This window comes from Leishmania donovani, chromosome 32 (genome assembly GCF_000227135.1).
Source record: "Leishmania donovani BPK282A1 complete genome, chromosome 32".
In the NCBI taxonomy this organism is placed as follows: Eukaryota; Euglenozoa; class Kinetoplastea; order Trypanosomatida; family Trypanosomatidae; genus Leishmania; species Leishmania donovani.
The window spans coordinates 52,280-67,099 of record NC_018259.1 but is presented as its reverse complement, the minus strand read 5'-3'; the positions used below and the strand labels follow the sequence as shown (position 1 = coordinate 67,099).

Below are 14,820 nucleotides of genomic sequence, written 5' to 3'. Positions count from 1 at the left end.
CCCGCACACCAGTGGGCGGTGTAGGGGCCCGGGCGGGTTACTCTCGAGACGCGGTGACACGCTGCCGAATCATATGGATGGCACACGCGTGTTCACTGTCGCCGGTCGCCCCGACGCAACGCCCGGCCAGGACCCGACCAACTGCATCAGCAGCGATACGTCGCCCGGACCTCCAGCACGGCGCCGGCGCCGGCGACCCTGTCACCACCACAGGTGGTTCGGCACTTGGCCAGCGATAGGGTGGCCTCCCGGCTTCTCCAGAGAGAGAGAGGGCGGGGGTACTGGGCCCTGCGACACCACGCATGGGTGCCTCTTCACCCTCTCTCTTGCCGTGGAGGACTGCAATGAGAAGAAAATGTTAACATGCAGCGCAATATCTGTGCACTTCTGTAGGAAATAGCCACGTGTCAGCGACGGAAGCTGAGCTTGCCGTTTCTCCGCTTCCCCAGAGAGTCTCAATCCAAAGCGGCGCCTCGTCGGTGAGTGACAGAAAGCCGACGCACGCCACGCCTGTTCAAGTGCGCAGCTACATGATGCCTGCGGTGAGAGAGGGCTTTTGTTCTCGTTGCCCCCTACCCCTCGTTCCCCTCCCTGCTACTTTCGCTGGCATGCACGCTGCACGTATCTACGCCCTGGTTGCCGCCGGGCGCACTCCACTAACGCCTTCAGCAATTCAACATCTTCTTTGGCCATGCAAACCCCTCGAGCTGCGCGAAGCTCTCTCTCCTTCCCTACTTTTTGTCTTGCGCGCGCTCTCCGCTGGCGCTCAGAACCACGGCTTTTGGACCGCGGCTATACCCACAGACACACCCATACAGAGAAAAACTCACACAGACACACGGATACACGGACTCGCACAGACCCCACCCTCCTCTTCACTGGGGTACATAGGCGCACCTGCAGCAACGTGCTCAACTGAGTACTAGCTTTCAACGGAGGTGCACACATAGATCTCTGCGTGTTGGCGGTGCCACTGCTGTAGTGTCAGATCTACCGTAGACTTAGCCCTCTTCTTGTTTGCTTCGTTCCTCTGTTCGACTCCTCTTTTTCTGCCAACTCATCACGTTGCCCTTCTCCGGCTTTTTTGCTCGTTTCGCCGCTGCAGCACGGCCGCAGCGTCTTACCGGGGGCTTTTGTGACCGGCGTGGGCGAAAGGAGTCTTAGGCTCTTGATCCCTCTCGTTTTTCGTATTTCTCGCGCATTCAGCATGTCAATTCCACTGGAGAACTGGGGTCAGCTGAAGCTGTCGGTGGCCAAGCCGGAGCTGAAGTCCGAGGACGGCGGGGACGCGAAGAAAGGCGAGTGTGTGCTGGAGCTGCTGGCGCTGCCGAAAGGAAGGGCAAAGGACAACCCCAACTACGTGCCACATCCAATATTGAGCATTCCTATCTCAGCGATCGCGAGTGCCTCGGGCACCACGAAGAATGACGTGAGTCTCGCCATGCGGCCAACGACGACGGCCGACGCGGAGGACTTGGAGCTGAGGTCGATTCGCTTCGCCGTGCCGAACGTCTGCGTCGGTTATGAAGAGACGGAGATGGCTGGCAAGGTTATTCTGCAGGGCATTCAGAGCAGCATGATGCAGTACCAGGAACAGTTTCTCCAGCGGCACGGCAGTGGCGGCCAGGGCGGCAAACTGCTTGCTCTCGCCGCGATGGGCAGTGGCCACGCCACGCATACGGATGAGGTGGTGGTGGCCACTTTTGATGACGTGCTCCTCTCGTACCCGTCTGGCAAGTACAAGATTGTCATCTCGAACTACAACGTGGTGCTGGAGGACAAGAAGAAGGGCACCTCGAGCGGCCTCCTTAGCTTTTCCCTCTCTGACATTCAGAACTTGTTCCTGTGCGATGTCCCCGTGTACTTCTCCCCCACAGAGGAGGTGGACGCGAACAGCTTGCCGCAGTACGTTGTGCTGATATTGAAGAACCCGCTGAAGATTCGCACGACAACGTACAACCACGTTGTCATTTCCTGCCCGGCTGGCTTGACCCTGGATGAGGAGCACCCGTGGCGTTGCGAGCTCAAGACCCAAGACGAGATCAACAAGACGCTGCAGCTTCCTCCGACGAAGGAGGGCGAGGTGCCGCCGCTGGTGCCAACGATGAGTGGCCGTGTGAGCGACATTCTCACGCGCACTTTCAAAGCGATCGCCAAGGTGCCCGCGTACGGCGGCATCAACAAGGAGTACAAATCGGTGCTCACCAGCCACTCACAGTCTTCGATGCGGTGCCTCTTTCACGGCGCGGAGGGACTGCTGTACATCGTCAACAGCGGATTTCTCTACCTGCACCGCCCTGCCACCCGTATCCTCTTTAACGAGGTCGCACGTGTGGAGCTGGACGAGTCGGAAAGTGGCCAGGCCACCTTTCAGCTCGCCGTCTTCACAACCGGAGCTAAGGGCGACGACAAGTATGTCTTTTCGGGTATTGCGAAGGAGGAGAAGGACGGGCTCCTCAGCTATCTTGCCACCAAGGTAAAAGTGGTGCACACTGGCGGCGACGCCATGGAGAGCGATGACGACGACGAGAAGGACGCCGCATCAGACGAAGAAGACGAGAGCGATGACTCAGACTACGACGACTCGGACGCCGATGACGATGACAGCAGCGGCGATGACGGCGACCATGACAGCTCTCGCAAGCGCAAGCGCGAGGATAAGAAGCCCAAAAAGGATAAGAAGCACAAGAGAGATAAGAGGCACAAAAGAGATAAGAAGCACAAGAGAGATAAGAAGCACAAAAGAGATAAGAAGCACAAGAAGGATAAGCATGCGAAGAGCGACGCTTGACATGTTTCGGTGATCTGTCGAGGTGCCACACGCGGGGAGGGGGAGGGGTAGCGGCTGTGTTGTGCGCCGATACCACCACCGTTTCTCTGGGCGGAGGAAGATGCACCGCGCAACGATAGACAGTCGGCCCTCGCCAGCGATGAACGCTGCTTGTGGGAAGGCAGCCTTCTCCGGACTCTTTTTTGCCTCGTGTGATACTATACCCGTGTGCGTCTCTGCGCCTCTTGGCCCTTTCTTGATGGCTTCGTTTGTTGTATAGCTGAGGTGGTTGACCTTCCCGTATCGGGGAATGACTGGTGTGGTGCAGCACACGTGAAAAAAAAATAGACGATGCACCTAACGTGCTACACGTGACCCGCTCCCCAACCAAGACGAATGCCGGCAGCCGAGGGCTTTTGGACGCGCCTCGTCGTTTTGTTGTTTCGCATTCTAGTGGCCCCACTCACGGATTGATGTGGGGGCTCGATCAGCAGCAACGTGCACACGCACATGCCATGCGGAGGCGCTTGGTACCCCATCCGTTGAGTCTCTTGACATGCAACGAATGCACATTGACCCAAGTAACGAGACGGGGAAGCGTGCCTGAGTAACGTGCGATAGCTCATCGATGCTGCAGATCTTCTTGGTGTTTCATCTCACTTCGTCTCCGTTCTACTGTTTATCTCCCAGTGCTCCTGAGGCGACCAACGCTGCGCTGAATAGCATAGAGAGCCCATCTGACCGCACTACACGGTGGCGCCTACGTGCATGTCACATCCATCGAGGTGGTGCTGTAGTGTCTGTGAGCAGCGAAGAGCCACTCTCCTCCCCGCTGCGCTGTGTGCGGTGCTTCGTGACGTCTGCCAAAGGCGCAGAAAAAAAAACAAAATCCGGGCGCCGCTGCGCAGACGTACACTTGCATACGCCTCCACACGTGATCATCTGCCGATAAGTGAGGGCAGTATCACGAGCAGCTGCGGACTGCGCTTGCCATGCAAGGCAAGCGCTTCGCAACGCCAACGGGGAGGCCCGGGATGCGTCAAGGAGGCTACACGCAGCTGCACGCCGTGTCTTCCTCCACCTCGCCCGGGCGGTGGGCGACAGCGAAGCACTGCGCCCTCAGTGCTTCGCAGAAAGAGCGGTACGCATCCCAGGCACGTTCGCGTCCGCGCCCGACTGAAGCGCACGCACTCTCATCCTCAACACCGGAGCGACGGCTTCAGGCGGTGCAGAGAAGCAGCACACAGAGCAGCATGCCAAGTACCTCGGTGCATCACATGCTCAATGAGTTAGTCGACCTTAGCCACAGCATTGCTGCTCTACTGGAACAGGGGCAAGTGTTATCGCTCACCGCCGCCCCTAGTGCAGCGGACCGGCAACAGGAGGCGAGTCTCAAGACGCAGGAAATCGAACGCATTGTGCGCAGGGTGGAGGCGCACTTCGTCGATCGCATTCAGTCGCTGGAAACGTTAAATGCCTCCTTGTCGGAGGAGGTCCGGCAGCTGCGTGGGGCGCTTGCGACGCAGCGCACCAACGGTGCTGCAGGTCGGGCGAACGCACTGCACGACATACGCGGTAGTGAACTGCAAGAAGATTCGAAGATGTTGGATGCTTGGGAAAAGGCGTCGTGGGACGAGACCGGCAACGGTGCTGCCGCCAGCGAAGTCGAGCACCTGCGGCGCGTACTGGTGGCGGAAAAGCGCCAGCGCTTGCGTGTTGAGGAGCAGACGCAGTCGCTGACGGAGCAGCATGCGAAGGTGGTGGGGACGCTGGAGCGGCGACTCAAAAAACAAGAGGAGCAGCTCTACGATCTCATCGCTGCCATCGACAGGGGCTACGGGGGCGGGTCAGCCACGACGTCTGCTTCTCCAACACGCTGCACCGAGCGCGGCTCCTCTCATAGGCTTCCCACGCCACGCCACCTCCTCCGCCAGCAGCTTGCGCAACACCAGCAGACGCAGCGGGCATTGCAGCAGTACAAGGAGAACCTCCTCCTTGAGCCTACGTCTCCGGCGGGGAGCGACGCGGTGGCGGCCACCATGAAGGAGCTTGGGTTGGATGACGTGCGGCGCACTCTAGAGTTGATTAGGTCAAGCAAACCCCTCTCCGTGCAGGAGCACCATCATGACCAAGAGGAAACCCATGCAACGCCGGCTGTTTGTTTACCACCACACGCTGTCCGCGATGGGCCGGCGGTAGTGCACTCGCCTAGAGTCTGTTCACGGGTGCCGCCACCTGCTGATCGAGCAGCTTGCACCTCAGCGAACGAAGTGGACGAAATCACGGCGTTCCTCGAGAACATTACGAAGGAGCTGGAGAGCCTTGACTCTCAGTAGCTCAGCGACGGCACTGTATACGTTCCCCCCTGCTTAGGGGCTGCTCTTCTAATGCTCGTTCTTCTCGAGCTCTCCTGCCCTTCATCTTGCGCCGCACATACCACCGATGGCCTGTGGTTTTGCGGCGAGCAGCAGCTGTGCTGCGTCTGTATTGCGGTGAGTGCTATTTGTGCGTGTGGGGAGGAGTGGGGGGAGGTGGACCGCGTTTCCTACCCGGACGGACGTCGGTGGAAACTCGCTTCGCGGTCCCCCTTCTCACCCCCTCACCGCTTCGCCGCCACTCCACTTCTCAAAGAAAGTGAAGGAGAGAAGCAGCCTCATTCCGTTGCTGCGCACCACGGCGTATTTGTGGCAGCTTCAACAGACGCGCGCTGACGCATCGACATGGACGTTGTTTTTGGAGCTTGTTTTCTTTCCACACCGTGGACGGGAGTAGTTAGCTCGATCAGGAAGACGGCATGCCGCTGCAGCCATCTCGTTCCCCTCGTCCCTAACTCTCCACATTTCGCTTTTTTCAGGGAGAAGGAAGATCGTTGTCTCTTCGTCTGTGCGTCCACTCCTGCGCGCGCGCTGGGGTAAGTGCGCGCGCCTGCGTGATCTCCGTGTTGCTCGGCTTTCGCTTTTTCCACGGCGCGCACTTCAACCCCCTTACCTTCTCTCGCATTTTCTCTTCCCCCCCCCCACCCCCCCCTCCCTTTCGTCCCTTCCCGGTCTGCTGCCCACCGTGTCTTTGCTCTCTTACGCGTTGACGACGGTGTGGCGTGCGACGGTAGCACTGAAAGACACACGCACATACAACACGCATCATCAGTCGCACCTAGGCACAGCTCCTCACCACCTCGAACACCTCTTCTCGCTTCTGAACTCCTTGCTTCGTCGCGCGACGCGGCACCGTGTCAATGTATGCCGTCAGCGTTTCACTCGGCGCGTCGAGTAGCTACGTCGCCGTCGCGCCAGTGAGCAGCAACACCGGCACGGCTGCGGTGTCCGACGCGGTTCCCATCAAGGTCGTTGCCAACTCCAGTGGCCATCGCAATACCCCTGTCGTGGCGGCGTTGACAGAGCAGGAGTTGCTCTTTGGCGACAACGCGCTCCACCAGTACTCGCGTCAGCCTCAGAACGTTGTGCCTTACTTGTTTACCTACGCCGCCGCTGCCGCCTCGATAGCGGATGCGCAACATGTGCTGGGAACAGTGTCAGAACACGCAGCGGAGTCGGAGGAGACCACGTCGGGTCTGCTGCGGGTCGTTGAGGCCGCGGCGAATCAGAAGTACAAGGGCCACTGCCGGCTCACCCAGGTTGCCTCTGGTACGCGGCAGCTCGGGTTCCAGTACGCGTCAGAGCCAGACGGCGAGCTGGTGGAGAGCTTCATCTCTGCTGAGGATCTTTTTATTCGCTTCTTAAACTACATCAAGGAGCACACCATAGACGGCGCGTGTGGACTGACGGCGACAACCGGCCGCGACAAAGCCACGTCGAGCTCGGCAAAGCTCTTTTTGACGCTCGTGGTGCCGCGCTACGCCTTTCCAGGTGCGGCCGACAGCGCCCATGCCGCGCGCCGCGGCAGAACTGTGGAGTGGCTGAAGGAGGCGGTGCAGTCGTCGCATCTCGGCGCCGTCGTGCTGAACACGAGTGTCGTCTTCAGTGATGAGGCGGCGGTGACTGCGTACGATGCCGCCACGCAGGAGCGCCGTGTGCCGCGCCTGCTCTCCACCGCACCGCACAATGTGCTCGTGGTGGACTGGGGAGCTCATGGCTTGTGCCTCTCTTTGCTGTGCTCCCGCGGTGGCATTCTTGTCTGCCCTCCGCAGCACCACAACGTCCCCTACCGCTGCTTCACAAAGGGGAGCGCAGCTGTGGGTGATGGCTACTTTGCCGTAGGCGCCGGCAGCGGCGGCGACGCGCTGGACGTGGCACTGGCAGAAAGGGTGGCAGCGCAGTACATGACTCAGCAGCGGCGCCTCTTCGCGAGCCCGTCGCGCAACTTCAATGCTCTCCTGCACCTCAACCACGCGCTGCCCACCATCGGGTCGACCGAGCACCCGGCCACCAGACTCCTTCATGAGGCGATCCCGTCCCGGGCGATGCGCCGTCTTGCCCTGCTGATGGCGGAGAAGAAGGTCTCGCTCAACACAAACCCGCAAGCCACCTCCGTCTCGGTGGAGGCGGAGGCCTTCTACGAAGGAATGGACCTGATTGACACACAGACGCTGACGAAGAACAAGCTGGACAACGCCATTCGGAGCGAGTGGGGACTGTTGGACATGTTCAGCAAGGCCGTGCGCGCCTTTGCGGACAAGTATAAGGACACCTGGTCTGATGGTTTTGTGGATACGGTCCTCCTCGCGGGCGGCATGTGCCAGATGCCCTCCTTGACAAAGCTGCTCGCCGCCTCTGTACAGTCACCCGAGCAGCGGTCGCTCTTCGCAGCTGCGGTACGCGTCTTGGACTCGAGCCTCATGGGGAACGGCGTGTGCGCCGATGAGCTGCTCTCTGTCGGCGGGTGCCACCATAGCTGTCGCGTGGCTGAATGCTACACGATGCAGCGGCTCGCCACGTCCAGACAGTCGCGCAAGAGCGCTGGCAAGCTGCAGGCTGTCGTCGTCACGCAAGCCGCCGAGACGGCCACCAGCGTCTGGGATGCCCTAACGAAAGGCGATGATGACGAAAGCAGTGACGTCGAGGATTGCAAGCAGGAGGCGCTTATGAGCGACCCCCACTCTGGCGTGTTCCTTGCTGGAAACGTGTACTTGTACGTCGGCGACACCACAGCGCTGACCTGCGCGGCGACCCAGCAGCTGCCTTGCGCCTCCCTGCGTGTGTTGCTGGCGCACTCGGCGGCACTGCCCTGCCGCGTCGCGATTCCGTGGTCTCCGGCATCTCCTGAGGCTCGAACAGTGCTTTACCTCTTCACAGATGTGCACGGCGCACCATCGACCGACTCGGCGGACGACCTTGTGGAGGTGCGCCCAGTGAACAGCGCTGGCCTTGTTCTCCATGCTGCCGCTGCCATGGCGCGCGGTGGAGCACTTGGCCCCCTGTGCATCACGTTCACGGCGCAGGCAAAGTGGAACGAGGCGTCGGAGAGGGAGGTGCAGGTGAGCGTGCAGCTGGTGCGCCTGCCCAGCGTCGGTGGTGCCGATATCGCGTCACTAGTGCTCACCCCTGGTGTCTTTTGCAGCTCGTATGAGTTTGTCCTCCAATGAAGTGGGTGGTGGTGGTGATGAGGGGCCGGTGACTGGCGTGTGCGTGTCTGTGCCTCCTGGGAGGCCGCCGCGCGACACAGTGCACTTGTGCACGCGGGTTGGGGGAGCTTGAACAGATGACAAACCTTCTTGGGCGCGTGCTTGCGTGTTTGTGTTTGTGCGCGCCTGCTCTACGCAGCCTGTCCCTTGTTTGCTCGGCTTGCCTGTTTCTTTCCGACTCGCCCGGTAAAGTCAGCGTAATGTGTGCCGAGTAAGGCTGCCGTGGTGGGGAGTCTTTGGTGTTCATCAGTACTGTTCACATACGCGCAAGACGCCGGTACATAAGCACAGCTGCAAATTGCCTCACAGCGGGCACGAAGCGTGAGAAGGGGGCACAGATGCAAGTGGTCTTCGGACTCAGCAGGTTCTGGAGCTGCGGCAGAGCTTCAGGTCTTGCGTATGCTGCCAGCTGTGCTCCGTTTGAGCACATTCAGCCTCATCTCCCTACAGGTGTCTCTCTCTCTCTGCATGCATTGCATGGAAAGGTGATTTGAGCAGTGCTTCGCCGAGAGACGAACAGGTGCGACATCGGGCGAGCGCATGAGGCCTATGCTATCTGCTCTACCGCCTCGATCTCTAATGCTCCTTCGACACGGATTGCCGGACCACAACCATCGGCTTGGCAGCTTCACTTTTCGCACCGTTGCTTCCTAACGTTCTCCCTGTCTGTTCTTTTTGTGTGTTGATTCACCGCTCTCGTGTTTCTATGTCGCCGATACGCTACAGAACTCGCGTCTGCTGCGCTGCCGGAGCGGTTTGTGGGGCAGCATCGGCACACCCGTGGGACATCTGACTGTGCGGAGAGACCCACTCCTCCGTTCGTACCCCCTTTTCGCGCCTTTCTTCACACGCTGCGTCCCCCCCCCCCCATGCCAGCTCCTGAAGACGCGGCCTCGGCGCCCACTGCCAAGCCGCGGCGGAGCGTTGCCAACTACACGGAGCCGCCCAAGAAGAATCCGTACCTCGTGAAGTTCTCTCGCTTTTACAGCACAAAGATACCGATGGGTGTCCGCGAGTTTGTCTTCACCGGCCCGCTGCTTCTCATCACATTTGGCGTTGCCTACTTTATCCCCTCTCTCATTCCAGCGGAGCAGTTGACACAGGGGCTGACTCCGCACAAGCAGGACATGCGCGAGTACACGTTAGAGCCCATCTACGGTGCCCGCGGTGAGCTGAAGGGCTACCGTCGCATCAACACCAAGAAGAGCGCGGAGGAGTGAGTAAGCGCCAAGCCATCCGTATCGTAGGGAAGGGGCGCACGAGGATGGTGACCGCCTGCCACCTTCGACTTCTGCCGCACGCTGCCGTGCACAAACGGCATGCGTACGAGTCTCGAGTGAGATTGCCACAAGCCGAGCACACTGCTCTTCCTCATGGAGGCGGCAGAGCCCTTTTCGTGCTTATCCGCCTTTACCGTGCCCCCTCTCCTGAACCTCCTGCGGTGAGAGGGGGCGCATCGCAGCCAACAACGTTGTTCTCCACAGACCCCGCCGCAGACGAAAAAGACAAAAGAAACATGGCCGGTGCCCTAGTTTTTGGAGAGGCACGTGACCGCGGCATCCTGCTGCAAGAGCCTCGCTGATGCGGGGCATATCCTGTACCCGATCACCGCCCCATTCAACATAGTTGCGCACCACACACTCTGCTTTGCACTGCGCGGCGTGTTTTTCCATCGCCTCCGACACCATGTGTGCTGCTCAACGGGAAGCATTCAGCCATGACAGTTTGCCCCCTCCTCCCATGACACTCGTCTTCTCTTCCTCCGATCTTTACGGTGTTCTTGCACGTACACGCCCACGTCACAATTTCCTCCCTACCTCACCCCACGCGTGTGTCGGCGCGCACACACAACTCCGCTTGGTCGGTCTTTTTCCTCACCAGTCCCGTGCGCTCCATCCGTCTTGGAATACCTCCTGCCCCCCTCTTTGATAGGCGAGAATGCGACTCACGATGGACTTGGTGCGTCTCGCGCCGCAGTTCACCAACACGATGCTACAGCGTGAAATCGACCTTCGCGGGCTGCGGATTTCCTCGCTCGATGAGCACGTACTGGTGCTGCTCGAGAACAACTTCGATGTCGTAAACCTTTCCTCCAACGCCCTGACGGCGCTAGAGTATTTTCCCACGACGTGTGCAGCCGGCAACAGCGACAAGGATGTGAGGATGAGCCGCGTCACCACCCTCGTTGCCCACCGAAACGAAATTCAGCGCGTGAGTGTGACTTCGTGCGTGTCTGCGTTGCCCAACGTCGTGCACTTCTTGGCCGACCGCAACCGCCTCGCCTGCGTGCGCGATCTCTACTTTTTGAAGCAGTGGAAGAAGCTGGAGGTGGTGTCGCTCGAGGACAATCCTGTGTGGGAGACCAACAGCAACAATTTCGATAGCGAGAAACTGCGGGCGTTTCTCGTCTTCTTGTGCCCTAGGTTGAAGCTCATCAACTACCAGCGCGTTACACAGGCTGATAGAGAGCGTGCACAGAAGGCGAAGGACGAGTTCAAGAAGCTGGTGCTGTCGTGGGAAGCTCCACTTACACTGAGTACAGTGACACGGTCGCAGTCGTCATCCACCGTAGACGCAAAGAAGACGCGCAAGCGCGGTCGCGAGGGCCGCACAGCGGCGGCCGCCGCAGTATCAAGCAACGCGGACACTCTCGATGGTGAGCCTGGCAGCGGCGCAACGAGCGCGACCCCTGCCGCCGCCGATGTGAACGAGGACGACGATGCCGCTCTTCAAGCACGTCTAGACCAGCTGGAGAAGCGTCTCCTATCCGACGATGTCACGGCGGAGGAAATCGCGGAGTTGGAGGAGGAGATGACGGAGATATCGGAAAGGATGGCAGCGGCGCGTAAGCGGAAGCGCCATTAGCGTGTCATTCTCTTTTTTTGTGTGATGGCGAGTTAAGTTTGCGTGCGTGTTGCCCGTCTGTGTGCTACGCACGAGTCGCGGTGCAGCGAAAGAGGCCACCGCGCGCCTGTCATGCGCGGCGACTGGGTGGTGCCCTGTTTTCTCATGCCCTACAGCACCGTGTATGACGAAACGCGTTTCATCTGCGCAGCCGCAGAGACTACCTGGTGCACCTTCGCAAATGAGCAGAGCATCGCGTCTTCTTGTTCCGCCGCCGCCCTACCACGTTCCAGGTTGTATTGCACTGCGCAGCCGAGAGGTTTCTTTGACAGGCGAACCCCTCCCCCAAAAAAAAAACGTCCCGTTGTCCCGCTCGCTGTGTGCTGAGCCAGTCACCCCTTTTCTCTGTGCTACGATGGCCTCGACAACGATGGGGTGATATACCTCCCCCGTGCGGCACCACAGATGATCTTGCCTGCACACACTCGTCTAGTTCTTCTCCATTCCCTTTTCTCTCGCGGGGTACGTTGATCCGCCTCTTTCGACCACACGTCCACTGGGGGTGGGGTCGGCAAGGAAGGTCCCTGCACGCCAGCAGGTTCCCATTCTTTTCACACAGTGTCCATCTGGTGCCCGCACCGCCCCTTCTTTTTCACGGGTCATCAATCATCATCTTCTCACAAACTGAGCAGAACCGCTTGGCGTGATGCTTAGCACGACCCGATATGCCTGCTGTGCCTCCGCAGCGGCCGGTAAGAAGTTCTCCTTCAGCGAAAAGATGCAGAGGCTGCAGGCAGACCCCGAGCATGCCCTTAGTGGTCCAGAGTACGCGTTCATGCGAGATCGCTTGGCGGAGTACAGAAAGCTGCAACAGACGTACGCGGTGAAGCAGACGGAGGTGGAGAGGGCCCGAAAGGCAGCGAACATGTGTGGACTTGAGTTCACTGGCAAAGGTTCTCCTAGCAGGACACCATCCTCGTAAAGTCTCCGCGTGGCTGCGCAGTGCGTGTGGGCATCGCCGCCGTATCGTGCACGGCGCTGTAATATCGCTCATTGCTCATGGACATGAGTCTTACTCTAAGGAAAGCGATAAAATGAAGAACAGAACGTATGTGGCGCCTGTGTAGATGTGCCATCCTCTTCACGTTGCGCCACTGTGACATCCTGCACCCCTCCCCACACACACACGGACAAGTGAGTGTGCTTGTATGTACAGACGCTCTGCCTCCTTTGGTGGCTACCACTCTTGCTGTCCTTACCCTCTGCCGCGTTCACGGGCGGCAGCAAACGCGACGCCTGCGTTCCGATGCCCTCCTGTCGACTTTGTTTCTTTTTCGCACTTCCGATCCTCCGCGCCCATTCGCGTTCTCGACTTGCGCGTTTTTTCCGCCCTCTTTTTATCCCCTCTCACACACTCCCCTCCGCGCGCTTTGGTGTTGCGGGCGGGACCGGCTGCCGCTGTCAGCGCTCACCGGCGGCAGAGCGCGTTCGCTTCTTTTGTTTCTTTTTCGCTTGCCCTTTGGTCACCCACAATCTTGGCTATTCATTTTTCCAGTCTCCACGAACGCCCACCTCCCCCCCCCCCCACACACATACACACAAGTGTGGAGTCAGCCGAACACTACATCAAAGCCCTCACCCACCCATTTCCCGCACTACACAGCTACGCACGAGAGCTGGTTCGGCGCATGCCTTTTTTTCTTTTTCACTGCTCTACTCCTGCGTAGGTTGATCATATGAGTGTCGATGGACGTAGATCTCGAGCGTCGGTGTCCCGAGGCGGCGCCGCATCCAACAGCACTCCAGCGTCCGCCCCGTTTTTCTCCGAGCCGCCGGTGCCGCTGCCCAGCCTTGACGCGCTTCGCACAACCGATGTTCTTGTGCGCGCCTACTACGTCTCTCTTGCTCCAACATCACTGAGGGCGCCACCGGCAGCGGACGCACCATCAGTGAAGGCTTGCGAGCCTCCGGCTGAAATTGTTACTGCCGCAGGCGAGCTCAAGACGGAAGGAGAGGTTTTTTGCGCCGCTCTAGCTCGCGAGGTGGGCGAGGCGGCGGCCAACCTCTTTGCTTCTCGCTCGCTTGATCGCCTTGTAGGTGCGTACACGGCGTGTGCGGCGTGGGACGACATGCGTGATGTGGTCGCAACCTCGTTTCTCCTACAGGACTATGGAGAAGGTGTTACTATGACCCACCGCCCAAGTTTTCTCTTGGCTGCCACTACAGCACCTCCTAAAAACAGCGACGCCACGATCGCCACCGCCGCGGCGCCGACGCCTCTCTTCCTGCGCAGCGCCTTGTCGCTCGCGGGAGTCTCCACCCGCACGCCTTTGTGCGCTCTCACACCGCAGTCATTGATCACCCCACCGCCGCTATCTGCCTACCATCACAGCGCTAGTAAACCCACTCACCTGTTGTGCCCGGTGCCTCCTGCATCAGTGCCGATGGATGCGTACTGCCGCTATGTGATTGCGGTGGAGGAAGTACCTGTGCCTCCCAGCGCGCCTGACGCGGCTTCGTCGTCCCACCGCAGCGGCCTCCTGCGGCCCCGCAGCACGAAGCACGGCACGCGGCATTCCGACAAAAGTGCTGCGGCACTCTCCACAGCGCTGCCACTCTCACCGTCGCTGCCTCCTTTCCGTCCGTTCAAGAGATTCAAGCGGGCGAAGCGGATGGCGGATAAGCGCCTCCCAAGGGTATCTCTTGACGCAGCGTTGCCAGCGGGCGGCGCTGGCGCTCACGAGAGGTGTGTATCCGCAGCCGGCGTGCAGGTCCCTTCGTCCGATGCGCTGACGACGGCGATGCAGCAGGCACCGCCGTCGCTGCTCGGCGACAATGCAGAGAGCCTTCCACACGCGGAACGCTCAGGTGTGCGAGTGATGGGCATAGGCGACTCCACCGCCCAGCTTGGAGGGAGCGAAGTGGCGAGGAAACACGTTGTGAAAGCGTCGCTTCGCAGCGCCGGCGTGGTGCTGGCGGTGGAGCAGGATCGACTATGGAGCACGGAGCGGGCATGCGTGGCACCGACGTGCCGCGACCGTCGCAAGTATGGTGTTGTATGCCGCGTGGAGCCGCCGCCAGGCGGCGGCGCCGACGCTGCGATGCAGGATAATGTGTCAGTTACACCTGCGGAAGCTGCCGCGAAGGACGGCGCCGAGCAGCCACGGCGACAGGGCCGCGGGACGACGCAGCGAGCCTCAGCAGCAGCCACGGCGGAGGCGAAGGAGGCGGCGCTTGCTCGCGAGGCGTGGATCTCGTCCTTCTACACGACGGCGGCTGCGTCCGAGGTGATACCGCTGCAAGACCAGGTACAGGTGCACCCATCGGCCGGGGTAACTGTGATGGCAGCTAACGGTTCGGCGTCCACTTCTCCTCCACTGCGCTGCTCCAACAAGGCAGCAGCGGGCAACACCGTGGTAGCCAGCGGGGGCCCGTTCGCCGTTCCGGCGGACCGCATGGCGCTCTCTTCCTTTGACGACAAGCGGCCGGCTGTGCGAAAAGGCAACGGTGGCCTTGCCCGCACCCAGCAGCCGTGCCGCGATACCAAGCGAACGGCGCGACCTGTTAAGGCAGCCCTCTCTGGGATAGCGCCCAGCGGGCACTAACACGCGCGTGCGCCTGTCGG

At 60.2% G+C, this 14,820-nt stretch overlaps 7 protein-coding genes across 7 annotated transcripts; all 7 read left to right on the top strand.

Moving 5' to 3' along the window:
• Nucleotides 1-1,207: 1,207 nt before the first annotated feature.
• LDBPK_320220 (hypothetical protein, conserved) lies at nucleotides 1,208-2,791 on the top strand (the record flags this gene model as incomplete). Its single annotated transcript, XM_003863393.1, has 1 exon — nucleotides 1,208-2,791. One exon carries the CDS (start codon nucleotides 1,208-1,210, stop codon nucleotides 2,789-2,791), a length of 1,584 nt encoding a protein of 527 aa, XP_003863441.1.
• A 1,232-nt stretch (nucleotides 2,792-4,023) lies between these two features.
• On the top strand, nucleotides 4,024-5,106 carry LDBPK_320210 (hypothetical protein, conserved; the record flags this gene model as incomplete). Its single annotated transcript, XM_003863392.1, has 1 exon — nucleotides 4,024-5,106. One exon carries the CDS (start codon nucleotides 4,024-4,026, stop codon nucleotides 5,104-5,106), a length of 1,083 nt encoding a protein of 360 aa, XP_003863440.1.
• An 899-nt stretch (nucleotides 5,107-6,005) lies between these two features.
• Nucleotides 6,006-8,312, top strand: LDBPK_320200 (hypothetical protein, conserved; the record flags this gene model as incomplete). Its single annotated transcript, XM_003863391.1, has 1 exon — nucleotides 6,006-8,312. The coding sequence occupies one exon, from the start codon at nucleotides 6,006-6,008 to the stop codon at nucleotides 8,310-8,312; it is 2,307 nt and encodes a 768-aa protein (XP_003863439.1).
• A 908-nt stretch (nucleotides 8,313-9,220) lies between these two features.
• On the top strand, nucleotides 9,221-9,571 carry LDBPK_320190 (hypothetical protein, conserved; the record flags this gene model as incomplete). The annotated part of the gene is made up of 1 exon (XM_003863390.1): nucleotides 9,221-9,571. The coding sequence occupies one exon, from the start codon at nucleotides 9,221-9,223 to the stop codon at nucleotides 9,569-9,571; it is 351 nt and encodes a 116-aa protein (XP_003863438.1).
• Nucleotides 9,572-10,289: 718 nt separating this feature from the next.
• Nucleotides 10,290-11,216, top strand: LDBPK_320180 (U2 small nuclear ribonucleoprotein 40K, putative; the record flags this gene model as incomplete). The annotated part of the gene is made up of 1 exon (XM_003863389.1): nucleotides 10,290-11,216. One exon carries the CDS (start codon nucleotides 10,290-10,292, stop codon nucleotides 11,214-11,216), a length of 927 nt encoding a protein of 308 aa, XP_003863437.1.
• Nucleotides 11,217-11,901: 685 nt separating this feature from the next.
• LDBPK_320170 (hypothetical protein, conserved) lies at nucleotides 11,902-12,177 on the top strand (the record flags this gene model as incomplete). The annotated part of the gene is made up of 1 exon (XM_003863388.1): nucleotides 11,902-12,177. One exon carries the CDS (start codon nucleotides 11,902-11,904, stop codon nucleotides 12,175-12,177), a length of 276 nt encoding a protein of 91 aa, XP_003863436.1.
• Nucleotides 12,178-13,639: 1,462 nt separating this feature from the next.
• LDBPK_320160 (hypothetical protein, unknown function) lies at nucleotides 13,640-14,800 on the top strand (the record flags this gene model as incomplete). The annotated part of the gene is made up of 1 exon (XM_003863387.1): nucleotides 13,640-14,800. The coding sequence occupies one exon, from the start codon at nucleotides 13,640-13,642 to the stop codon at nucleotides 14,798-14,800; it is 1,161 nt and encodes a 386-aa protein (XP_003863435.1).
• Nucleotides 14,801-14,820: the final 20 nt, after the last annotated feature.